Source organism: Dermacentor variabilis, chromosome 8 (assembly GCF_050947875.1).
Source record: "Dermacentor variabilis isolate Ectoservices chromosome 8, ASM5094787v1, whole genome shotgun sequence".
In the NCBI taxonomy this organism is placed as follows: Eukaryota; Metazoa; Arthropoda; class Arachnida; order Ixodida; family Ixodidae; genus Dermacentor; species Dermacentor variabilis.
The window spans coordinates 34,174,234-34,201,351 of record NC_134575.1 but is presented as its reverse complement, the minus strand read 5'-3'; the positions used below and the strand labels follow the sequence as shown (position 1 = coordinate 34,201,351).

At 44.5% G+C, this 27,118-nt stretch overlaps 1 protein-coding gene across 2 annotated transcripts in view; it reads right to left on the bottom strand.

Annotated features, from left to right (window-relative positions):
• The window catches only part of TyrRS-m (Tyrosine--tRNA ligase, mitochondrial), a 29,666-nt gene extending 2,548 nt beyond the window's left edge, over positions 1–27,118 (bottom strand). The window contains exons 1-12 of one of the 2 annotated variants that reach the window (XM_075701727.1): positions 26,772–27,118; positions 25,224–25,337; positions 24,590–24,734; positions 23,559–23,743; positions 22,118–22,219; positions 21,306–21,420; positions 19,120–19,198; positions 15,777–15,886; positions 9,807–9,905; positions 7,174–7,240; positions 4,711–4,905; positions 714–839 (exon numbers count right to left, since the gene is read on the bottom strand). In XM_075701727.1, coding sequence (XP_075557842.1) covers positions 714–839; positions 4,711–4,905; positions 7,174–7,240; positions 9,807–9,905; positions 15,777–15,886; positions 19,120–19,198; positions 21,306–21,420; positions 22,118–22,219; positions 23,559–23,743; positions 24,590–24,734; positions 25,224–25,337; positions 26,772–26,872 — 1,438 coding nt within the window. In that variant the 5' untranslated portion in view covers positions 26,873–27,118. Of the gene's footprint in view, positions 1–713; positions 840–4,710; positions 4,906–7,173; positions 7,241–9,806; positions 9,906–15,776; positions 15,887–19,119; positions 19,199–21,305; positions 21,421–22,117; positions 22,220–23,558; positions 23,744–24,589; positions 24,735–25,223; positions 25,338–26,037; positions 26,192–26,771 lie in introns of those variants that run through there. The other variant, XM_075701728.1, reaches the window with a different exon arrangement.

The following is a 27,118-nucleotide window of genomic DNA, read 5'->3' as shown; positions in this document are numbered from 1 at the left end:
TGCTAACTCTTGAGAAAGTAACGCGATCTTTCTAATTTAAACAGAACAATAACTTGCCTTGACTTCAAATCTGTTGTCAGCTTATTCAGCTACAGTGGTTACTAGAAACAAGGGCAACCCACTGAAAACCACACTTTTACAACAATTGTTAACTATGCGATCATAATTACTCGTAGTGACAGCAGTCTCTTTAGCAGCAGTTGAATGGCAACTATCATACGGGGGCACCCATAAGTGGTTCCTCAATACTTCACTTTCATAGTCTGATGTGAGCAAAAACAAGAGTGCAATATTCCGGAATGGGTCATGGTGAGCATGCCTAAAGCCAGTTTGCAATAACTGTAAGAAACAGGATGCAAAAAGATGGCAGTTTTGTTACCATGAAGCCACCGCTAACAACTACACCGTTCACGTCCTGACTATATTGTGCTGTCAAGACTCAAAGAGACTGACAGGAAAAGCTGCAGGTTGACACAGTGCATAAGTAAATGCACGAAAGCAGCAAGTATGCACTGCTAAAATCTCACGTGTTCTCCTCCCAGCGTTCCCCCTTACATTGTAACTGCTAAATTCATACAACCGTTTGGGTGAAATGGGCTCGTTCTCACTAGAAAACTTTGGTATCAGTTTAATTAAAGAACGAAAACAACAGGATCCGCAGAACACCACACGGAAGGCTATGGTCACACAAATACCAGAAACTGCGCACTCACCAACTCTTGCTAGTGTGTAGTTGCTGGGAAGAACGTGGACACCGGGAACGATCACATGACTAGGTGCACTTACACGACACTGGTTGATGTACAGCCCACCGGCTGTGATGATGCGGACAGCATCGTCTGCATGAAACAAAAGGAAGCATTTGTTTGTTTCTTAAAACATGCAGGGCTTGCTTACACCGGAGGGAATCACGGACATTTAGTATGCGGCACGAATTGTCACGAAAGTGGCGATTACCTTTTCTTAGACTGCGTGACATATTAATGCAATTTGCCCCTTTTGGGAGCTTCACACACTTTTCGGTATGATGTACGTTTCCAACCTCTTTCATGCCAACCTGGGTCAGTGGGCATATGCCCGAATAGACAACCTGGGCCATAGGGAATGCACAAGAACAGACAATGTGGGCCACTGGATATGTACAACTGGGCGTGTGCCACTGGTTGCGCGTCCAAATAGATAAACGTGGGTCGTTGGGTACGTGCAACTGGGTATGCGACACTAGGTGTGCAAACATTCTCGGCCAATCCTCTGAAATGGGAATGTTCCACTGGGTATGGCTCCGGGTAGGTAAGCAGAAAGAGAGGAAGGAAGCAAAGAAGTCGGCAACTAAGAAGACAGCTGCAGAGAAGAGAGGTCAACGAGTGGGCATCAAAAGGAGCCGAGTGTGGAGAAAAGGGTGAAGCGAACGGAATGGGACTGCAGCTTGCATTAAGTGAGGAGCATTGAGCTACAGAGAAGTCAATAAGGAGTTGGTAACAAAACGTGGATGAACTCGGCTACAGATGAAAGCAAAGAATTCGGCAACACGGTGTGTCGCTATGTCATGGCTGTCAACTGGAGGGACATTTCCCAGATTAAGGTGATTTTTGAGTCTATGAGGGAATCTTGGGGAAATGTTGCAAGCTTGAGGGAAATCTTGAGTTCCAGCGTATATAGCTGGAGTTTTAAAGGTCATTTACATTTTTTTTTAGAGATAACTTCCAATATCAGCAGCTTTGGCCGCATTTGAGGTTGTTGCTTCCAGCCGTGCGACAGTTTGCTGTGCGATTATCTGGCAACACTAAAGCACTCGAACAACCTCTTTCAGCAAAAATGGCAAAATCAGTCTAGAAGCGCACCTCCCATCACCGGTACCGCTTACCACACCGACAGCTCGGTAAGCGGCATAAAGGAATGCTTGACTGCCTGCTAGCGTCACACTAATAAAATTACTAAAGAAGTACCACATCCTGATGAGGTGCATTACATCTAAGCTAAAGATAGGGTTTTCTTTGTCAGCTTGGATCTTTTGGTAACGCTTCACCTCACCAGATGTGCTTTGGCTAGCACTTTAGGCCCCATAACTTATTATTCAGAAGTTTACGAGAGGCATAGAGGCTATATAATATTTCTCAATGTAAAAATGGAAGTGATTAAGAAAACAATGACTACTTAATATTATGTAATTTTATGGGCAAGCAAGGGAAATTTCAGCAGAAATAGGGAAATCCTGACTTTGGCAGCCCTGCGCCGCAGATCTCTTCAATGCTAATCGGATTAACATCGACATTCATCATGAGATGGGTTCTGCTGCAAATCTTTGCAGTGCTTAAGACAGAACACAGCGCAAGGTAGACAGGACAGGCAATGGTCACCAACCGGTTTACTGCAACAGAATTGGGCTTCACAGCATAACAACAGAGCTTGGAGTGGTAATCAAAAGAGTAACACCCACTCATTGTGTATGCATGCTTTTTGCAACTCGTAAAGGCTTTTCGTCCTTGGCTTTAATGCAGACTTTGGCAGAATCTGCCGTATCTTCCGAATTGGCTACCAGCTGCTCGTTGCAGTTTCAAGTGAGAACATTACAAGGCTTCAAATTACAGCACAGCCACTGACTTAGACCGACAAGCAAGCCGACGAGTGAATGTGCTGATGACAGCCTGGCTTTCAACAGTGGCGATATTAGTGAAGAGACCTCAGTTGACGAACCTTCTTGCCTATTCTGTCGCTACACCAGTAGAGTAGCTGCTAGTACTTTTAGCATGTGCAAGCAACTCGAAAAGACACAAAAGTAAAATACAGTAGAGTTCTGTTAATTTGACTCCAGTTCATGAAACTTTTCTGGTTAATTCGATTCCGACTGAAAGTCCTGGCCAGTGGCCACCCATCTCTATGCGGCCCGTAAAGTTTCGTTGATTCTGAAACTGCTGCCTGTCCAGTGGGCCTCTTCCTGTGTCTTTCGTCCCTTTGGAAACGCTATGCAAATGGATGTTAACCAACTTGTCCAACTGTCGATTTTGCTACTGAAGTTTGCCTCTGTCAAATAATTCGAACATGACCGGTCAGCACAGATGTGCCTGACCTCAAGGGTGGTCCCAATAGCGGCAGCATCCATCTCGGCAGTGCTTAGGTAAGAGTGAATGCAATTGAATTGAAGTGAATTGTCCGACTGAAAATGTCTATTTTCTGCCTGTCCTCGGCAGATTGTCAAGCGAAAATGCTTGAATGCTCACACTTAATGATTGCAGTATTCACTCAATTATATTGTTTGCCTTTCTTTCCAGAAAGTCAGAAAATTGCTTGGCAATGCAACTACATACAATACCACAACCTCGTTTGCGGCACTCGCAAGCCTGCTGTCGGAGCCAGTCCAGCCAGCATCGCCGAGACTGCCATCACAAGATGGCGACAGAACAAGTTTTTGCATAGCATGCCGATTACAGTGCCACACATTGTCTATTATTATGAAAGATCATTCAAAGGGCAGGTTATCTTACGGGCTACTATAATTTAGCAGCGAAAAGTCGCGTCACATGTTATTGGCGTTCCTGAGAATTGTATGTGTAGCAAGACAAACTAGTGAAGTGGTTACTCCAGGCATGAGCCACCAACCCTCTTGCACAATTGTTACCAGAGAAATGTGACACGCGCCAAACATCAAATGTGCAATGAATCACGTGGAGGACAGCCTACAGTCCACAGATAGTGATGAAGTGATGTCTGAGAGTGATGATGATGCTCATATAGGCAAATTTTCATTCTGTAAAGGTAAAGTTCACTGGATTCATATTTTCCTGCTTGCGAGAACTGGAAGCATGCTATATTTTTCTTCCTCAAAAAATTGGGTGTGTTCGATTTCTACCTTGTTTGGGAGCTCAAACAAGATTTTTTTCATCAGTTTACTACTTTGAACTGTTTTTCTTGCTTAGTTTCACTTTTGAGTACAGAGTTTTTGGCTAAACGTTTTCGGCGAACACCGGACGGGCAGCAAGCATCATCTGTTCGACTGCAGCAAGAGTAGAGGAGGGCAATGCGAAAAATGAACGCGACTCGCTTTCTTGTGAAAGCAAGGTCAGAGGAAAAGGACTGGTGTAAAAATCTCCACCTGCAGTGGTATCACAAGGCAACGCAATGAGAATGCAACGCACATCTCTGCTTACCATTTGGCGAGACCTGCACGTGAAACTATTGTTCTACGTGAAACTACAGGTGACTTGGGGTGAAGCTCACTTTCAGTGTACTGTCTGGTTTTGCACACTGGAAGCGAACAAACCCACTGCTGAAACAGTTTCTACAGAATATATGTTTGTTTTCCTTGGATAGTATCTTTACTCTCAGCATATTTCACTCATTTCAAGAAAAAGTAAGCACTTACTTTAGGTATTTTTCTTTTCTTTTTATTTATGCACACTGCAGGCCATAGTCGGACCCAAGCAGGAGTGACGAGTAAGTAAACATAGAATACAATGAAACATAATAAGATAACATAAGATACCAATATGAAAAAAAGAATAGTTTTAATTAATTACATAATGTGAATACGAATTAAGGGCCTTAGAGTGATGCATTATGAGCACGCCGCATACCGAAGTCGGTATCTGCAATTATGCCAACGAAAGATTAACCCGAAGTAGAGGAGATGGCCATACCTCTGGTAGCTTGGTACTACATCCCTAAATTATCTGCTGTCACAGTATAGGAGGAAACAGCCACTGCAGCACTCACTCATGGTTGGGAAGAGGCGAGCCTTCATGGCCATGTCCAGTATGGTCGTCCCCGCCTCCGACGCGAGCGTCGCGAAAGCAGCGTCGCCGAAAATCAGGTGAAGCTCCTCCTCCTTGAGATGCTGCAGCGCCTCAGTCGCAGCTGCTCCGCCAAAGAGCACCGCACTGGCACGTTTCGCCAGCTCCAGCCCTTTCTCTGCGCAGGGAAACGAGGTACTCTCGGATCGTCGACGCTTTCTCGAGCCCATTTCAACGGCGTAGCTGTCGCAGCAACCGCAATGGTTTGCAAATGTGAGCGAGCTCGCCACAACGACGTGCGAGACGTACCACAGCGCAAAATCACAATGGGCCTACACAGACGATGCGGACACTGGGCTACGACTGGTGTTTACTTGACGCTAAGCTATACTAGTACCCGAACCACACGAGCACAGAAAGTGACATTAACTTGCCCTAATTTTAATGCCATTTACGCAATGAAGCATTGACATACCTAATGTAATTTCAGTAAATGCCATTCATTATTTAACGCGTTCGAAAGAGCTCAGTCGTCTGAGAAGTGCATATGCTCGACGCCATAGCTTGAACAGAGCAGCATCACTGAAGGGTGTTTGAAACGGTGTCTATCATGCAAAAAATAACTTATACATAACTTTTAAGTTGTACCTGGCAAACTTACCCAGGTCAACGTTACAATGGCTTCGATGTAACGGGCGCCATTTTACTTTCGCGCTTACTATGGTTGTTTGCAAGGTTGTAAAAGTGAGCAACAAACTCAAGCAAATGGCATCGCAGTATGCTTACCTTTACATTGCACTATTTACAAAGGCACTTGTAAATGCATGTCTATTTATAAGTTATAGCCCTAGAATTACTCACTTCAGAAGACACTGTCATAGACACCATCATGTCAAATATCACTAAATTTGTACGTGTGGTAGCGACCCCCTCCCCCCCAAGAAGAACTGTCATTAGAGAACTCTAGGCACAAACATTCAAATGTAATTTTTTGTGCATTTGTGGCACACGTGAAAATTTTCATAGGTTAGCTTCTTTTAAACTCTGGGAAATTGACAAAAAAAAAATTTACCGGGACAATAATTTTTCCAATGCAGCATTCATTGTAGCAGTGTCCAAGTGCATTTCAATAGGAACTACTGAAATACACCTAGCTCTTAATTTGAGAATCAAGATTTAAGTTTAATATAAAAAATGTAACAACTTAACTGTTTCGTTTACGCCGCTAAGCAAAATGTGTCGTTTCTGTCTGCTTTTTCAGACAGCCCAAATTCGTGTTGCTCCATTGACATGGCTTCTTTTGTTGTGAAGTTGTAAAGCTCTCTCTTTATCAAATTTTGATAAAAGAGATAGAAAAAAGGAAAGAAAGGAACCCAACACTACCTGCACTTTAGTAGTAATGCACACAATTAAAAGCCTATCAGCAAATACAATCTAGAATAACTAAAACAGAAACTTGAGTTCTGATATTTTACATGTCAAAACTGCGATCTGATTATGAGGCATGCCATAGTGTGTGTGTGTGTGGGGAGGGGGGGGGGGGAGGGGCTCCAAATTAGTTTCATCCACCTGGTGTTCTTTAATGCGTACCCAAAGCACGGTAAACAATAATTTTGCATTCTGCCCCCATGAGAATGCAGCATGCTCTAATACAGTTGAACCTTAATATAATGATTGCAAATGCAACAAAATATTAAGTAGAGTAGACTCCTGTTAATTCAATCTCAACTGAAGGTCCCAACTGGCACCCATGCTTTCATTATTTCGGTTTTAAAATTGGCCTTGGCCAGATAATTCAAGCTTGACCAGTCAACACGCACAAGCCTGACCCCTATGGTGATCCCAGTAGGCACCCCTTTCGTTGCAGCGTCTGTCTCGACGGAGCTTGAGGGGGACATTGGATGCATTGAACACACATTCAAAATTCTCTTGTCGAAAATGCCTATTTTTTTGGCCTGCTCTAGGAAGATTTTCAAGCAATAACCGCTGCTCATAACTCTTGCTAAAAAAAATCTGGTGTCCGTTACATTTCTTTTTTCAGAAGCGTTAATGTCATTTCGACGCGTTTTTCTACTTCGGACACATAGAAAATTGGCGATGCACATTTGATTAGGGGGGCATGTTAAAATCGTGCGAATACTGCCGTTGGAATCAGTGGTGTACCTGGGTGTATATATTTTTTTTTGCACCTTCTTTAATTAGACCAGCCGGATGATTTGATCGACTTGCTCTGCCCCATCAGGGTCGAATTAACAGAAGTCGACTGTACGATAAAGTAAATCCAAAACCTGTCTCACTGGCATGAGCGCACAAGAAACATGCTTATAACAAATATTGGATATAACAAAGCTATTTTTGCATTGGCTACAACTTTGTTATAGTGACGTTCGACAACTCTATCCCAACTTATGATATGGCTCAGTGTAAGAATGACCAATGCACTCACCCCCGTGAACAAGGAGTGTGAGATCTTCAGCAAGCCGTTTCTGAGCCACTCGCTTCTCGGGAGCTCTCTGCATCATTGAACACAAAAGTATCCCAATGATTTAAAAAAATAATGAAAAAAACTGGATGCATCATAAATCCAGGTGCCCTTTGGACTGAAACACACGAACACTGGGATGGAAATTTAAAATGCACTAGTCTATCATGCTTTCACAAGTCGGTAGTTGGGCACAAAACACGTTTGCTGCTTAACCCATGACCCTAGCAGAGTGTCTGCCTGCCAGCGAAAGTTTTTCAGATGTTTGCGATAGTAAAAACAAATAGTAATACAAATGAGGCATGTCCCAAATGGGGACAAAGAGTGAAGGAGTGGGACAAATGGAGGAGTGGGACAAACTTGGGTGCTCACTTTAACAAATAGTATTCTGCAGAATTGATAGAGAAATGATCAGAGTTACTGTTCTTTACCTAGATGTGCACCATTATTACTAAATGAATTTTTTTTTCTTTTAGCAGAAGAGGAGACTGACACAGTGCTGATGCACCCTCCTCGAAGTTTAATCTGTTTTATCGCTTTATAGACTCCAGCACTAAATTAATTTTTCCTTGTTACTATTGTTACTATTCGGTTCATTGAAGTAAATCAGGGAAATTTGCTATACGAAAAAGAACATCCAAAACAGAAGGAGAAAATCAATTTATTCGTATAACATCTTGCACAGAGTTAGAAAAAGAAGCCTCCTCAAAAGAAACTATTCAATGCAATCTTCGCAATCTGCCACGGCCTTCTCAAGCCTAGACCTGAAATGGCGGCAGGCATGCTTTACCTCCTCTTTGTTCAGCTTATGCCAGTCAAGCATCAGGACTGAACTTCCACAATTATTTTCTCACTTAAAACAAAAATTGTTCATATTAAACTTTGAGAAACAAATGTCAATTGTACTGTGCAACTTACTATTTTTCGTATTTTTACTACGACCACGTCACTATGCAAATGACGGCTGAATATGCCTCAAAAAGCAAATTTTCTCAAGTTATGTTTTTTGATATCTGAAACATTTTTATTGTCTTCGTTGCCTTCTGGACAATTTAGAGAAATAACTGGAATGACTACTGGCAGAACATAAAATTTCATTTAAAAATGTTGACCGGTTCAGCGGGCCGAGGATGCCGCCAGGACCCATGAACTCCTGGCCGTCGCCTAGGTGGGGCCTTTGGCCCTTCCCACCAACTCACAGAACACACAATAAAGTTATTTCCTCTTCCTCCACCTTTTTGTGCCTTCTTCTATGTTTTATATTCAAATAAAAGTAAAACAAGATCAGTTCAAGTTCATATATAAAAAAAAAACTATCTCTTTTATATGTATGAAAATAGTTTAATAGTCATTGGTGAAAATGTTTATTTTGTACAAATTTTTTGGTTAGACTATGTTTTGCTACCGCTTGCAAACTTAAGATGGCGGCCACTGTGCGAGAAATATTTTTCTCCCCAAAAACAAGCTTGGGTAATGTTTGTCATTGTAATGCAATAAGCCACGATTTTTTAAAGATAAATCGAAGATGGCCGAGCGCCAAGTCTGGATCCGTTGGCGCGGAATGACCCCATATTGTTTGCAGCGCGTAGCAGCAGTAGTTATCGCATATAAAGCTGCCTTACCAGCTAATATTTAGAATCTGGCCTTAGCATCTTTCTTACGACACAACTTAAAACAATATGAGAATAGTATTCCAATTTGCTTTTATGATTACCAAACTTAAGCCTCGGTAGACCTTGCTGAGAAGGTCAAGTCTTGACTGCAAAATTCAGTCCCCTGCTACCAACTATACTGGGCCCTTCTGCAACGAATGCCTGAGATTACTGAATGCCAACAGCAAAAAAATTTCCCCTTGGCTATCGAGCAATCCTTGAAAAGCTGCAGGGGTAGTTAGCTGCGTAATTTTTTTATCAACAGCCTTTAAACAACGCCTTTAGGTGATGATGCGAGCACTTGATGGTTAACAGGTATGATGCAAAATTCAAAACAGGGCCTTCCAAAATTTTCAGCGTGCCACAAGCGGTTTCCAGTGTCGGAGGTCATGCTCAAGCGCCAAGCTGTTTCTCAATCTCAACATTCTGGGTTATCTTCCGTGTCGTTTCCTGGAAGTGGTAATGGCAGCATATCTTTGTTTGTTTGCTTAGTTTTGGTATCAAAAACATCTATTATTGTGAGCTTTTCGTGGTGCATCCACTCATATTTCAAATGCAAAGCTTCGTGCAGAGGCTACTTTAAATCTACACATTTAAGTAAGCTGTCAACACCTGCGCCAAACTTTCATTGCAGTTGGCCTTTAGAGATGTAATTTATTCGAGACTAAGTGATCATTTTTACTGACCAAGCTCCACAGCAGTGGTGGCCGTCAGAATGTGCAATAATTGCTAATGCAGTTATTAGGTTGTTTTCACTAGCTGACTTCTTCATTGTTGACATTAAGGGGTCACGTCGTATAAAGGGAGAACTGAAGTCAGTATACTTAAAGCTTAAGCGTTTGCCAGAAACATTGCACCAAGCATCAGTTTTGGGGAAATGTCTCCCATTCCACAGCTGAGGTATTAGAAGTCACCTTGTTTTACGAGACATTGCTCAACGCTCACCATTTGTACTTCGATGAGGGCATCCAGCTCATGCAGATCGGCAAAGACGAATAACTTCAGGAGTTGCACTGCCTCGGCATCTGTCAAGCGCATGAAGAACTGGCGAAGGAAAGAAGAAAAATAAGAAAGCACAGTTACCACCCGACCCATTGTAGTCCCGTGCTGTGAGCTCAGAAACAATTGCAATAGTAATTAGAATGCTTTAACACACCGCTACGGTCCCACTGCTGCCGTAATGACGGCATTACTGGCCCTGCCAGGCCCACAGTGAACTGAGTATACCGGTACAAGAGAGAGAATCTCTTTATTACAGGGAGATATATTTTTTTAACTGTGCAAGTGACGAATGCCACACTACTCTTCATAGGGAGAGGGAGGGGAATCAAATAATTCCAAAGATGAGCGTAAAAAAGATCCTGCAGTATTGCGAATCAGTGCCAGCAATAGCAATATATTAGACTATTGTACAAAATAACAATCAAAGTTTTGTGGGCAGTACTGATTGCAGTAAACATTAGCTTACAAGAGAAAGAGAACTTATTTGAAAGAAGGCAGAGAGGTTGGCCTGAGATGGTGCGCTTTGGTCTGCTACTTTGCACAGAAGGGGGAGGGGGAACGGGGACAGAAAGGTGTGATGAGGATGACATGGACGAGGGATGCACGATGGGTTAAGAGACAAGTTGAGCATACTTTTGATTATCAAGAAAGTCCAGCTGTGCGAATCAGAAATGTCATCCAAGAAACCACCTGGTTTCAGATGTTGGCTGGGCTCACTAATTCGAATGAAACATCAGAAAAAAGGCGTAAAGGCATTGGTTGGGCGAAACCACACCTGTTTAGTTAAGCAAGCGAGAATTTACAGCAATTTACACTGCCCATGATACTATAAGCCTTTCTTTCTGATGTAGTCTATATAATACTCTGCTATAGCTGTCAATGCTTTGCCACTGGGGCAATAACACACATATTTTTATCATCTCTGTATTCAAGACCGAGCCTTGATTCGAAGCTTTACTTTTTTGGGTGAGGTGGGGGGGGGGGGGGGGGGAGGGAAGCCCAGCAAGTGCCAATCATACTCCATGAAAGTTGGCACTGAGCTTTAGAAACACTCCTCATGAAACAATTCTGAACGAAACAATTCCTGTGATGATAAGCTGCTCGAGAAACACTGCGTGAGCTACTCTAATGGTTAAAGACCTACTTACAAATATTTTCAAGTTCATAGAAACTCTACCACACATTTCTTGCACATGAGAGACCACACTTGGCAAGTGTGAAGGTTGGGAGATATATTTTAGTTTGTTACTAGAGATGTTCTCAAACTGCCGAACCTGTCGTCAATGATATTAGTATTGTGACATCTGACACTGAGCAAGATCTGCTGATGTTGTACCACAATAATGCTAGTTACGATAATGTTGCTCATAAAAAAAGTAAACAAGAGTGTTGCGCCAATCTCTTCTGGATGGGCTTGTGCACTGCAGCTAGAGTGATAATAAAGAAAAGGAGTAGGCCAATTGATCATGACTCATACACCTCCAGTGTGCTGAAAATAAAGCAGGTTTGCAGAAACAAAGATTACAGTTGAAATAATTAGTGTACTCTGACAGTTGCCAATATTTTCTCTGGGGTTTAGATGGCTTGAACCTTCATTTACTGGGGGAAAAACAAAAGAATGTTAGATGTCGGAAACGTGTTGCGAGTACTGTCCTACTCGTTGTGGCTTTTGCGTTGTGCTGCTAAGCACGAGGTCGTGGGATCAAATCCCAACGGCCACATTTCGATGTGGCCAAAATGTAAAAAGGCCCACGTACCGTGCATTGGGTGCACAGCGAAGAACCCCAGGTGGCCAAAATTAATCCGAAGTCCCCCACTATGGCATGCCCCATAGTCAGATCATGGTTTTGGCACATAATACTCCTGAATTTACACCTGATAACAGTTCTGCCAGGACTACAGATGAAGCAAAAAGTTATCCTCACACAAAAATTTATTTGAAGTTGAGTAGAAAGCCACCAGAAAAACCTGCTAATAAAGCACATTATCACTGCCTGGCAGTCAGCGGGAATGTTAAGCTCTTTTTTTGTAGTGGTTGTAGCTGCGAATTACACTAAATGACGCTTGTGGTTTTAACCTGGTCCTTTGGTTGAATGTACAGCAACAACAACCTCTTATCGAGCACTCACTGCCTCTTTTCACTTTCCGTGCAGACATGTATGTCGATGTACAGATCGCGCAAGGTATCAAAGGCCATGACAGTGCCTGCAAACGGGATGACCGCTTGTCGTCCAAATGCAACCGCAAGCTGCCACATTCTGATGCAGGTGAAATGAAGAAACACCCATGTGTCGCGCACTGAGCGCACATTAAAGAACCACAGGTGGTTAAATGTATTCCGGAGTCCCCCACTATGGCACGTCTCACGATGATACAAGCATTGTACTTAGGCACATGCCCAGTTTCACTGACCCAGTGGCCCAAGTTACCGACTCAGACATATACTTGATAGCACATGCCCAGTTGCACAAACACGGTGACCCAAGCTGTCTAATCGGCAAGACAGCAGCAGTCAGCAGCCAAAAAGTGGGAAGAGGAGACTTTAAAACTAAGATGAGTTATGAATTGGGCTAGTTGGAGTGTATTCATTTTTCATGCGCTAAGTACTGTGAGACGTAATGGGAACGAAACGAAACACTGGATACGATGCGAACACGAGGTGACACATGAGAGAACAAACTACCAGCTGGTTTACTGTCAGATCACACCACAGTTTATAAAGCACACAACACTTTGCGACTGCGTGAACTATGGTTATAGCAGATCCTTACTTAGATACAGTATCTAGCGCAAGAAAAATGAATTAAAACTAAGGTTCTTAGTGTGTAACTTGGCAGGACTGGCAGGACAATGCAGGACAACTTGGCAGGACAACGATTCTGAGCAGATAAGGATATGTTGAACCGGTTAGGTGTCTACAAGATAAGGCGGCACATTCTCTCAGTCAGGGCATGATGGAAGGTTACAGGTAATTATGGGTGTGCTGGACAATCAATCAATCTTCAGTCTATTTGAAATGGCCAAGGAGTGCTCTTCATTGTAGATACGAATCTTGGGCATGTTGATAAAGCACTCGGGTATCCACATAAGATACGGCATCAAGTGGTCTTTAGGCCCTGCAGACATTTCCCGTTTCCACAACTCCATTACCCTACGCCGACGAGACACCCACTCTACATATAATGCATTATCATTGTTATCAGCAGATGAGTTTACATGAAGAAGTAAACAAAACAAAACAAAGGAACAAGAAGAAACCAGTTGACATAAAGTCAACCGCGCGACAATCCATCTTTATTTTGTAATATACTCATTAGTATTATCGCACATGTAGATTTCCAACTGATCTCATCCATAATTAACACAATTTGTTCCCTTTAGCTCTATATGGCTTAATCTCTCAAGTTTTATGTTACGCATATTGTGACATGAGGCTTAGGCAGCCAGCCTCTTCTTTATTCCCCCGAGTCATAGCCCCACCACCAGGCCCCAAAACGGTGATGAAGAGTACGTACAGGTGAGGATATGAAGCGTATGAATAATGCTCACACTAATTTCCCCGAGCGCGCAAGCGGCCAGCCAGGCCGCGACTTAGCCAGGAGGGAAACACCGAACGAATCATGGTTATGCTAGGAGAATGCCAGCAAACTTGAGAGTAGGAAAAAATCGAGAGGCAGACATAGACAAAGAGACAGGAAGGTGGCTGACTAACAACCGAACTTTATTCATGAAAACGACGTCCCCCAAGTCCGTACTGAACATGCGCAGGCACAACCTAGCCCAACAGGCCACTCTCATGACCGAACGAATCGTTTTAGGCGCCAAACCTGAACGATCTCTGAACCACAACAACGATGGTCCGAAGAAACGTCTACGGGAGTAACGCAATAGTTCACAGGGGATGTTTGGCCATTAATAATGTGGGGTCCAAGGAAGCGAGATTCAAACTTTTCACACAAACTGGGTGTGCGAATGGGGGTCCAAAGGAGCACTTCCTCTCCAGGACGAAAGGAGACGTCGCGACGAGAGATGTCGTAACATTGCTTGCGATTTAGCTGACTGACTTCAGTGTTGAAGCGAGCACGTTGACGGCATCCCTAAAGTCTCGAGACGAACTGTTCGGGTATACTGGCTGAGGTGTTAGCTGGGGCACTGAAGAAAGCGGCGTCGATGGTGAATGTCAGTGAACGGCTGTAAACTAGGCAGAAAGGTGAGTACCCCATAGTTTGTTGGATACCGGTGTTGTAAGCAAAATTCACGAAAGGTAAAAGTTTGTCCCAGTTGTCGTGGTTTGGCCCGATATACATTGATATCATATCTATTAGTTTGCGATGAAATTGCTCGGTTAAGCCATTTGTTTGTGGGCGATATGCGGATGTCGTCTTATGAACTGCGCCACAAGCTCCGAGTACTTCTGCGAGCATTGTTGACATGAAAGTCTTGCCGCAGTCGCTTAACAGTACATGAGGTGCACCATGGCGCAGCACAATGGCATCCAGAAAGAAGGTGGCAACGTCGGAGGCCGAACTAGAGCGTAGAGGAGCGGTCTCTGCGTAACATGTGAGCTGGTCAACAGCTGTCATGATACATCGATGGCCTGCGGGCGTTTTAGGCAGAGGGTCGACTAGGTCTATCCCAACGATGGCAAACGGTGTCTCGGGACACGGGATGGGCTGTAAAAGCCCAGGAGGAGGTGAAGTCGGTCGTTTCCATCGTTGACACTGTGCCTATTATTGTATTGTGTCAAGGTGGAGTATTGTGTCAAGGTGGAGTGTCAAACAAAAGGAAAGTTTAACATGATCGCTAGAATTGCTTAAACAGTGCAGTCAAACCCAAATATAGTGAACATGGATAATGCGAATTATTTTCTACATCGAACATGCGAAATTTACTGATCACTGGTCACGTCAAATAACCCCCTGATAACAAAGTCCATGCTGGATACGTCGAACTCTGGGCGTCCTCTGCCAGCGTCATTAAGCCGCTCGCATAATGCCATGAACGCAGTGTAAAGGGGAGTGTTTTCGTTTGTTCTACTTAGGTACTTAGGATATTACTGTCTAGTACATTTAGTTTGGTTTCTAATGAATGGATTTCTTCCTTGCTTCTTTTCGTCATTGAAAGTAATACAACCAAATATAACGAATGCATCCAAAAAGTTTACCCAAGTTGGTTATAGGCAAGTTTGAGTATATCAAATTACCTGATATAACTATTTTTAGCACATACCGTATTTATTCGAATCTAGGCCAATGGTCTTCTTCAAATAATCATATACCAAACTCTAAAGTCTGTTTAGGTTTCAGGATTACAAAAAAAAAGCACCAGCTTTTAACCAAAATTGATAAATATGGTGCACAGCTAGTGCCATCTAGAAATGTCAGTATTGCAGCTGCTACTAGCCATGCCAGTAGCCAACTGAAGTACCCGAGCGACGTCACCATTTTGACCTGTGTCGTATCAGCGTGTGGCATGGCGTTATCGTAATGGCATCGCCTACAAACAGGCAATGCCACTAGGCTGCCGTTTACAAGCGAAAAGCTGTGCTAGCTGCAGAGGCATCATAAAACGTTCAAGCTGGGCAGGACTTCAGCATCGATGAGATGACAGCGATAAGGAAGATAGCGACGCAGAATGAGCTCGGCACGTTCACATACAATAAATGATGTTTTCATTTTGTGAACGCTGTCGTCACTCTTTTGTTCGACCCACCTTCGCAGCTAGTTTTTTTTTTCTTTTTTTTCCTGGCTTCGGACTTTCGGAGGTCTACTTACAATCAGGGCTGGCCTAGGCACGAGTAAATGCAGTAAGCCTGTTTCTTTTAACTGGCTTCAAGTCTATGAAAATTTTGGTGAGAGACAAGAACACGAACTGAACCGAAAATTAATATTTTAGCGCTACAGTTCACTGCACCTGGTAGAACTCATATGGTGACGTCTTGCTTGGGTCCAGCCAAACGGCATTGCCAGACGACTTTCCGTACTTATCGCCGGACTCTGCTGTTATGAGTGGAACCAAGAGGCCTGCAAGAGACGAGAAGAAGAACAGGATGTGTTTCGCAAAAGCAGGGAAGACTGCTTGACGACAAAACACATGTACGAAAGGTCTGCGCTACCCCAATCGGAGCTCACTGCATTTTCGCAAGAACAGCGCAAACAGACAACACGCAAGCACGAAGAAGGCCACGGGAAATGTGCCGACTCACGACTCGCTGTCGCTACAAAAAATGCAGTTATACCAACGCGCACAGCTTTCAATCGTGATGAAGAGGTCACTGCTTGGAAAACTAAATCGTGTTTGCCAAAGCCTCTAGTGAACCCAGTCGGGTTTTCTGAACAGCCAACTCTGCATGCTTGGCTGGGAGGATATTATAGTTGCACTGCATAAGGTGTATCTTTTACACCTTGCATGCGCTAATGGAGTAACGTGCATGGGAAAGGGTATGAATACTCCATTTCATACTTAGGAGTCAACACTGCAGAAACCATGCTAGCGCAACAGTTGGAAGTGTCACTCCACTCGTTTCACAGCACACTTGCTCTTGATATCGATGTGCGATGCTGACGCTTAGTGAAGAGTGGACTACTGCGCCTATAAAAACTACTGCTTGTGGACAGCAATTTATGCCTAATGTATTATTTGCGTACCTTTGAGCTTCCAGTTCGTGAAGTATACTACGCTTTTGGTCGCGGGTGCAAATGGGGCACTGTGGCCAATGGTGGCGAAAACAAGCCGCTCCGCTCGTTTGGTGGTCAGTAGCTTCAGACCTTCGACACCTCTGATGTCATGAATAAGTCGTATTTCGCGACACGAAAGTGAGAGACTCAATTTTTCATCGAATTACTTGGCCTGTGCTTAATATTTTTCTTTCACATGTGATGCGCTATTTTTTGGTCGTGGATGAGAACAGTGAAAAAAGTCTCTCTAGCCTTCATAGTGTTGCCTGATGCGTAACAAAAGACGAGCATAAAAAATATTAAGAGGTTTCTTGAGGCCATGAGGTTTAGGAACCCCTTTCAGCAACCGCTACACCGAAATTGATTAGGTTTCCTGCATTTAAAAGAAAAAGTTAAAATCTAGTTACCGTAGGAAGCGGATTTTTTATTTAAGTAGTGAATCTTTGAATAAAAATTGTTGAACATTGCAAACTTTCAAGGAAGGAAACTAAACTATCAAGTTTACAATTTTGTAACTCAGCAATTAAAAATGATATCCCAATTCTGCTAGTTGCATCTAGTAGCACATCTAAAGCGAACAGAACTTATGTAATGTACATGGCTATCAAATACACCACTGATATGCGATTAGTATGACTTATGCGAAACCCTCGTAAATATTGTAACAAATTCACTTAGTAAGATAAAAATTCACATAGTATCAAATTTGTCCGCACTGGATGTCCTAGCGGATTCAGTTTACAGAACTGCGATATCGGTTTTGGTGCAGAGTTATGGATTTGTAAACTATTTGCTTCTTTCTTTTTTGAGCTCATCAACTTTCGTCAGTTACTCTAAAAAAAATTCAGGCCCTAAATCAAAATTCTGCTGCTGACAGTCACTAGAATTTGCCTTTCTCTCTTAAATCCAATAAAATTTATTAAAATTGGTCTAGGAGTTATCCCAGAAAATCATTTCTGCGCTTTACACACACTATTTGAATAGGCCGCAATGGAGTTGGGCCGGAGCTTATACGCTTCTTCTTTAAGAGAAACATCACACAAAGCCCGCCAATAAAAACTGTGCATGATATGCAGAAACTTACGTTGGTCTGAGAATTCAACGCTGCAAAGGTGAAATCAATCATTAAAGTGGCTGTCAGCGCAAAAAGTGTGTCAAAACAGCCAGCGATAAAACCAGAACAAAATGCTACCCCTAACATGGACTAATCTCTACACTACTTGCACGAGGTGACCCCCTTATGTAATAGTACATTTCGCGGGAAGGCTTTCCCACACACCTGTGCAGAGGTTGAAGGTGAAAGCTGCATGTCAGAAACAAGGAGGGTAAGGTGACATGGATCTTGTCACCCATCCACACAGTTCTTGCCTTGTCTCTCGCTGCTGGCTAGGTCGAGCAAGACATGTGGAGGAACTCACCGCATCTATTCGGATCTAGATCAGCCTCCAATTCTGGGTCAATTCCCAGAACTCCAAAGGCCAGAAAATTTTTAAAGAGCTTTGCTCGAATGCGAGTTGAGTTGATAGAGCGGGAGCTGGCTGTAGGAGGTGCGTTGCTCGACTCCTGTTGCCAATCACCCACCAGTGGTGTATAAGACGTGTAGCACAAGCACGCACCCCCAGCCGTGCATCTGGCTTCTCAGGGGTGCATTGCGTACAGACTGCTGTCGTTGCTGTGCAAGAACTAAGACGAACAAAGTACCACACAATTCTCAAGAAATGTCCATAGCAAGGATTGTCCTACATGCCGTCTGGGGAACCAACCTATTGAGGTAGGGAATGCTACCCAGTTGGATCATTTTACAAGCCCCGAGTTTTCTTAGTGGCTGCGGCCCTGGTCGGGAGCGCACTTGTACCTATTTTAGCAGTAGGTACCGCGTGTCAGCTCTGGTCAACCACCCACAGTGACAGAGGGGGAATTCGAGTTGAGTTGGACACCCCGAATCTGAGACGACTCCCGACTTTCCCACCTTAAATTTTTGATGGAAAAGTATGTGCCTACTTTCGACCAGATACAATATTCGTGGCCCTTTTGCATGAATTCTAGTAGTGCTACCGTTGTTACTAAACACAACAGCCTTGTTAGCCTTGAGGTGCCGTACGTAGGTTTATAGGCAAGCTGCCTGCTTCTATGTACACACACTGCAGGACACCTGCGGTTGAAAGGATGTTTACCACTGTGGTTATTAATCCTTAGTTATTCCCTTCAACCATGATATGCTAATGTCAATATTGTGAACTTGGCATGCCCTAATAGCGTGGTTAGAACACAAAAATATGCCTGCAAGCATGACTGGAAAGCTAATTAAAAAGAAAGTGATGATGATAGAATGCCAACTGCCATTTACGCTGTAAAGAAGGGTTGTCATAAGCCAGTAAGGGGCAATCACTCAGGACAAGCTGAGGTGGTCAAGGTCCCTTAAAAGAAACAATGGGACTGCCGCCAAGATTTCTAACCTGAAATGCTTGTTTACAACAGTCAAGTGAGGTACATAATGGGGCTGGGAGGTCCCACTGCGTTTTAAGTTTGTAGTACCTGATGAGCCAGGGTAAAAGAAGAGGGAGAGAGAGAAATCTCACCATAGCCCACGTCCGACCTTGTTTTTCTTATAAGGTCATGGCCTGAATCAATGTTGCCTAGCTGGTCGCCACCTCCTATCTGGAATGACAAAGGCCAATGTCACTGTGTTGGCAAAGTGATTTTGCTCTGCAACCTGAAATGTTGTTGCGAGGGACGGTTTAAAAATGCAACACGACACAAGTCTTCAGCTGTGGGATGTTCTTGGACCGCGCAAATGCCCCACTAATATAGCTTTCCTATGGGATACAATCTTCAACGAAACACTGTGAATAACTTTTGTGTAAGTTCTTTCATGTTACTGTACATGGCTGTTTGTCTACTTGTGTGCTTTGCATTCTGTGTTCATCTCATTTCTTCTCTTCCGTCTCTCACCATCTCCCCTGAAGTATGATGCCAGGCTTGTTGCTAGGCTAAACTCACATATCCTCAAAAAAATATTTTTCCTCTCTATCTTTCCGAGTGATTTTGCATGTTCAAAACCTGCATGATTAGTCTAGATGAATGGTGCAGCAGACGGCTTAGGTATTGTCTCAACCATAAGTAGTTTCCCACAAAGATTACTATAGGAAACTCAAGACCTGCAGTCATCCCACTACCACGTGAACAATATACAGTACGATTTGTCCCATCTTCATGCTTGTGGCTCCAGATGCTCTTGTAGCATCATTTATTACACTGTATCATTCTAAACTTCAAGACAATCATCAAAATAAGCAAGTAATAAGTCCTGCACACATGCATAATAATGGCGAGTTGCTGATTTACAAAGCCATATTTTGTTGAATGTGATCAACCTGCACAGTCGTTTGAAGTCAAAAGGGCCAAGTTTAGGCAAGTCTGTGTACTGCTACTTATCCTTCTCATGCTGGATGAACTGTCGTATTACCAGCTCCCACAGACATTACTGCATGATTTCCCCTCTGTCTGGTAACTTTTTGTAGTAAACTTTATGGCTTGCACCCCTTCAGGTTACTGCCAGCAAATAAGCCAGTCTTGGTGTTTCACTGCGAAATAAGTTTGTACCGTACACATGTGAAAGTTCCATGCTCCTTGATCAAAGATTCTTGACATTGAAACAGCCTCCTTCCATCCTTGACAAATTCCCCATTAACTTTTTTCCCACTAGACCAAAAGTGGTAAAGGAAAAGAAAAAAAGAAACTATGGTGTTTAACATTCCAAAATTTCCGACCTCAATGCAATGGAATAGTCTCGGCCTCCTTACTTCCTGTAAAGGGCCGCTAACTACCTCCCGTGCCCTGAACAGATGTAAATAAATACATGCATAGTGTACACAATTCCATGACATTTATGGCAAATGTGGCAGCTTTATGTGCGCCGTGAGAGCCACAAATTAAAGAAACAAACAATCCTGTGCTACTTCCTGAACTTTTCCAGTTATTTCTTTGCACATCGTGATGCCAGCAAGGTCATGCATGTGACGTCACCAAGGTAAAAATCTGTCGATTGGTTAATCGACATGACAAGCCAGCTGTGTGGTTTGAGATGGGAAGGGAGGGGGGAGGGCTCACCCACAGTGTGCTACTGATCCCGCTGCAAAGGTTGCATTACGTCGGGGTCGCACGGAGGGTAATCAGAGATGGACAATGGAGAAGCCCTTCATCAAGTTGACTGATGGAACCCGCAACTTTCCCCATGCTCCAAGGAATCGTGTCACGCGGTGAGGAGGAGAGAGGGCCCGTGCGAAGGGCAGTGAGAAACCGCAGTGGCCACACGGTTGCTCACAAAACGCCTGCTACTTTGCTATTATGGCGACATTTAAAACAGAAATACTCCTCCTGTGTAGACTGGTATGCAGCTGGCACAAATAGCAAGTTTTCGAGCTCAGAGTGCTCTAGGGGCCTCTTAACGTGTACCTAAATCTAGGCACATGAGCATTCTTGGGTTCCACCCGCACTTAAATGTGGCTGCCGTGACTGGGAACCGAACCTATAACCTTGTGCTGCCCAGGCCACAACCAATGGGCCAGTATGGTGCGCTCTTCTCAAGCACGCTTCTCAAATCGGTTCTCGGGTTAGAGCAAACTGGCAATCAGTTGATTTTCATCGCTCCCAGAATTGGCTAACAGTGGGGAGGCAATCCGAACTGCGGCCGCCCGTCACCGGCACTCTCGCGACTGTTGCGGCCTGTGTAACCAACCAAGGTGCAATTAAACTGCGCGGTTACCTGGAAGCGGCACTTGTAGTTGTCGTAGAGGTGCAGCCAGTCGTATGCCTGGAAGACCTGGTAGGAGAATTCAGCCAAGCTGATGCCCTCACTAGAGTTGAGCCGTTGCTGTACACTGAGAAAGAAAAGAAACAAAAAAAATGAAAGGAAGAAACTGAAATGAAAATGAGAAAAATATATTAAGAATGTTGTTATAAATTATCGACGACGGTTACCAATGCAAGCAAATCAGCTATGCGCATCTAGAAACCTATTCACTCAACTAATTAATTAATTAACGAAGTAACGCTCTTGAAGGCATGTATTTGTTGCAGTGAGGATATTTCTACTCACAACTTTCCGTAGTAATGAAGGAGAAGCTACAGGGATGAAGCCTCTGCGCGCTTGTTACTGTGTAAGGTATCCTGGCAGCATTTGACAGCACTTTTGTTTAATTGGAACAGATACTCAATCAGCATAAATTAATCAGCGTAAGTTCCATGTCCACTGGTATGTCAAAATGCAGTAGAGGAAAGGAAAAAATATGTGACATTTAACACCCAGTGGTGTATTTTGCCTTGTTTTCCTGGTGTAATTAACATGTTTATGTTATCTTTTCCTCAGATAAAGCTAATGCGGATGAAAATGTGGGACTATCTTCAGGAGCGTTCTTACTTGCGCGTGCCTTGCCTCCGCAGCTTTCCCTTCATCAGCGCAGAAAGCTCTCATACAACAGCACGTGCATCTTAAAAAGCTATAACAGATGGCGTTCGGCATTACTGACCGTCAACCAATGAAGTCGAAGAAAGTGATAAATAAAAAAAAAGATTCACCTCGTTCGTGACATCATTTTCCCCAACCTGAAGTTCCGGCCAACAGTACCGAGGAAGCCTATAACATCGTGGCCAAGATACCACTCCGAGTTCCGGACTATCCTGCACGGAACGAAACAGCCAGCCTTTATCGCGCTTCATTCATGAAGATACTGTTATGTTGGCAGACTGCAAAAGCAAGGTGTGGAGCGAGCTCTCGCAAAAAAGGCACTCTCAATAAATTGAGGTAACGATAAAATTTCGAAGCCTTAAAAGGAAGCCAGAAGAACGCATTAAGTAAAGCTGCATGTGACAGACCAATTAGCGCTGTGAAATTATCGTGGCAACACTTTTATTAAAAACAGAGCTCTCGTTAGCAGCTGTAGTGGCTCAGGGGCTATGGCATTATACTGCCGAGCATGAGGAGGTGGCTTCGATCCTGGGCTGCATTTCAATGGAGGCACAATGCGAGAATGCTGTGCTTAAGGAAACACAGATGGTCAAAATTAATCCGGAGCTCTCCACAACAATGTCCCTCATAACCCCGTGTGTAGTTTCAGCATGGTAAATCACCGCCCTCTCCCCTGCCCCGCCAAAAATGAGAAGAGCTCTCATCAGAAAGCTCAGGACATAAGCACAGGACAGGATCCATACCACCACCACTGCAAAAATAATAGAACAAGCTCCCCAATGGTTGTAGTAGGCAGCAAGCGGTAATAGACAGGCAATCACTTGGCATATTGACATGAGAGGCATGGGGATCGATAGACACCCTGCACCTCTACCACACATATAAGGAGGTTCAGTCGCTGGAAAGATAACTCCTGAAAGCCACTGCAGGTGTTAGGCAGCAACACAGGCTCTCAGCAATCACGGCATGGGTCTTTGTCTTCTCCTTCAGCATGCCACTGAACACATAGGGGCGCATCTGCTTCATTACAATACAGTTCGGCCAATTTCACTACCAAACCATGCTTGCTGCAATCCAGCTAGCGAACTACATAGAATTCAAGGTAACTAGGACAACGCATAGTGTTCTCAAAGTCTGGGACCAATGCCAAAGAATATACAGTCAGCTAATCGCATCTTGTGATGATGAGCTGATTGAGAACATGGTTATCTGTGTAGATCCCCCCCTCCACCGACCCCTCCCCCCCACACACACTTTATGATGCATGGTAACCTGGGTGAATAAAGGGAAAGACCAAGGAAACATCAATTGTTGGCAATCTGATTTACAAAAGGTGCTTTTGCCTAACAAGGCATTGTTTGGTCAGACTCTTGATCACATCGGCTTACAATTGTATATTTCTGCTTTCGCACCAAGACACTGGTTGGCACTCCCTCTACGTCTGCTGCAAAATTCTGTCAGTTCCCTCGCACCGCTTGGCTGAACCCGGCGCCCAGTTTAGGAAGCAGTGAAATAAGCAAGAAGCGATTCGTAACCTGCGTGACACCTCACCTCAGGGGGCTCAGGGTCTTGTTAGGTTTGGTTGGCTTCCAGAAGTGGGCCGCGTGGTTTGCAAAGACTGTCTCCAGGTTGTAACGGAGGCCGGCAACGTTTTTCTCGATGACATCTCCGGCCATTTTGTCGCGCTCTGTGAGGCGACCACTGGGATCTCCAACTTGAGCCGTGCAGTCGCCAATCTGCAAAAACACAGTAACTGGGAGACATGGCTGTGAAAAGTGGGAGCAACTAAACAATTTCTACACTGCTCCAGCACTGCAACATGAGTGTGAAAAGAACGTGAAAGGAGGCTGAGACGAGGCTTGCAGTGTCTTTGGTGCACTGTTGGAGGATTTACACTTCTGGTCACCAAACTGGTTCCTTCTTGTTGTGCTGCAAAACTGATTATTGTGTGCAAAGCCTGCTAGAGCAATGAGCTGGCTCATAGACGTCTGCTGAGGATTTGTATACAACGCAAGTTAGTGACCATGTAATTAATTCATCTGCCTCTCTCTCTCTCTTTTCACAGTAATGATCTACGTGAAACAAAACTTCTCAAGTGTCTCTGCATTTTCCTAGAAGTAAACTGCCCGTGCCACAGTGGATTGAGTTTCCATAGCCGAAATACTTTCAAGTGTTACGGTGTGGACCCTACACTCGTCAGTGTGACAAAACTTGCCTTAAAATTTAAAATTGTTAACCTGTTCCGCTGCTGCATGGTATTAACGGTTCTGAAAACACACAAGATGCGGTAAAAGTAAACATTTATTGGTCAGAATTAACTAAAGCTTGAAATAGTTACTGCAACATAATGCCTACACTGCAACATAAATATTTTCACAATGTCCATGTTTCTAAGACCTCTGTTAGCGGATGCGGGATGTCCTGAGTGGTGAAGCTGCAAGATGACGTTAGTAAATCAGCCCTACCACACAGTGGTGTAGCCATTAGGTGGGGGAATGCATTAGGTGGGGGGGGTGGACCCCCAAATGTCTGTTACTGCTACCATGTTGTCATCAGTAGGCGTAAGCAGTTGCAGCACTTACCACTGCAATGACATCATGTCCCATTCTTTGCATGTGAAGCATCAGCACGATGGCCAAGAGGTTGCCGACATGAAGAGAGTCGGCTGTGGGGTCGAAACCGCAGTAGATGCACTGCTTCGTGGCCAACAGCTCGGTGACCTTGTCACTGTCGAATGACAAGAACCAAAGACGGTTACACTCCGGTCGGCAATCCCGGCCGAAGTGCAGCCAGTGTGAGCAAAGCAACCTGCTGCTTGTCGCACAAGGATGTCAGCGGAATGTACAAATAACAATGTGATTCGGCAGTACGAAACGAAAGCAAAGCCAATGCTCAACGTTTCCAAATTACATGAATGCCCTCCGTTTGTCTTCCTGAACAACAGTTATTTCACCATATGATCTGACTATTGCACCAGCCAGAGAGAGCACCCATCAGCCTGAAAGTTGATCTAACCAAACCTAACCAAACTTCACTTTATGTGCACATATGTCAGACTGTTCTGCCTAAACAGTTCTGTTTTGATTCTTTCACTGCCACATATCTCGCCAGAGTCAAATTCGTTACCTTGGCAACTGATCGTTTCGCGGGGTGCCGCGCATGCGCTCATTGGCTCAACACGCAGACATGGCGGGAACAGCACCCGCGGGTACTCACATTTCAGGTGGATGCACTTCCCGGATGACAGCTCGCTGGAGAAGTTGTTTGAGCGCTTCCTTCGTACTGTGTTTTCGTACCAGACATTGCGGCAGAAAAGTACGCCGGAAAAGCCTAAAGAAAGAAAAGGAAGAACAAAAAACTGGAAACGGTCAGACAACAATTACGGATTCTCCGTTAGCTGATGATTCGGGCAGAATATTTTTCTTTTTCGTTAAACTTAGCACGATTCGATTTCTCAAGGACGTCTTTCAGTAAAATCACGCGTTCGGGCAGCCGGTATGCCAACTACCCAGGGCAAAATGCCCGTCGAGTGAGTTTCTTCGTTCAAGGCGATCTGAAACTTCGCGGGTGTCACTAATGCCGTTGTAACACGGACCATTTTCGATCGCGACAAGCCCTTTCGATATCGAATTTCTCGACAGCGACTAACTTATTTTAGTAGCTTGCGCAAAGGAACCTACCATGATCGAGGAACTTGATCCCGATCCGACTCCGCCTCATAAATGCACCGTGTGACACCCCTGTTGTAATGACAACACAGGCGAGGCAGCGCATCCCAGAAAAATACCAAGTTCGTTCTTCGCCCTTGCGTCAAACGTCAAGATCGCACTTGCGTAGAATTAGCAAGATTATGCACACGCAAAAAATAATTATTATAATAATAAAAGTTCGGCGAACGTACAGCGGCTCCCGACCGAGTTGAGTTCCCAAGAGCTCCCATCCTCTCTCTACCTGGCGGCTACAACTGCCAGCCAGCACAGGCATTGACCGACTGCGATGTGCTCGAGGCGCGTGCCAAGAAACTACTTACCTTGTTGATTTCGAGAAGGATACCACAACTTTTCGAGAAAACATGAAGACACAACGAAATGTATCGCCTTGTCCCAAACTGCAGCCGCCCTTGCGTTCATGCAACACACGTGAAAAACACGGCGGTTTCGTGCGGTTATGTTGTGCACAATGTTGGCAGAGCAAGGATGAAGATTACGCTGACGATCGCAGAATCTGCTAAATGGGCCCATTTAGCATGCCCAATAATTACAACAAATTTGCCGCAAAGTATAGAAGGGTCGCTCAGGAGCGAGCCGGATCTCTTGAGCCGCTCTTTTAAAGATCGAGTGAGCCGTGAGACGGAGCCGGTTCCCTCTAGCTCAGTGAGCGTAGCGCGAGAAAGCACCTGCCCTCAACCCTTCCTCACACGAGCTCACAAGAGTCGCAATCATGGTAGCAATTAACATGAGTCGCAACCACTGTCTTTGAATAAGTTCACTGTAGTGTGAGAGAAAGACGTATTTGTTACGATAGAAAAGCTGAAAGGGCGGCCTGATTCGATGATCTGACCTGCTACTCGGCGTTGGGGGAAGGGCAAAGTAGTGTGACCATATTATGTGGCGTTAATTCGCGCGGTCTTGTGGAGGACAAGCGGATATTTGAGGCCGAACACGTAATTTTACTTTAGTCGGCACCAGTGGTACAGTGAGTAGTGAGGTTGAAGTGGTGTTCTGTGGCCCGACCTCACAACGAGGTTGGCCCACGATTGCTTACCGGCCTGTGAGAGCAGCCCATGACTCTACGTCACCCCAAGACGTTGGACCAAGCCATTTGCCAAGCAAAACGCCCGACCTTCTGACGTGATCAAAGGGCATGCAGGCATGAGCTGATCATGGCCCTCGCTTGTCTGTTCGGCCACCGACTTCCCGGCTTGTTACCAACCGTCAACCATTGGCCAAGTTGCATTGGGAGGCCAGTCATGCCGGCGCGATCACATGATCAAGCATGGCCGCGCCCACGCGCGCTGCTGAAAACCGTCTGTATGGAAACAAAGCGCTGCATTAGCTGAGGTCTACTGCGCCGGCTGTGAACCGCGCCCACGCGTCACCTGCGCGCTGTCT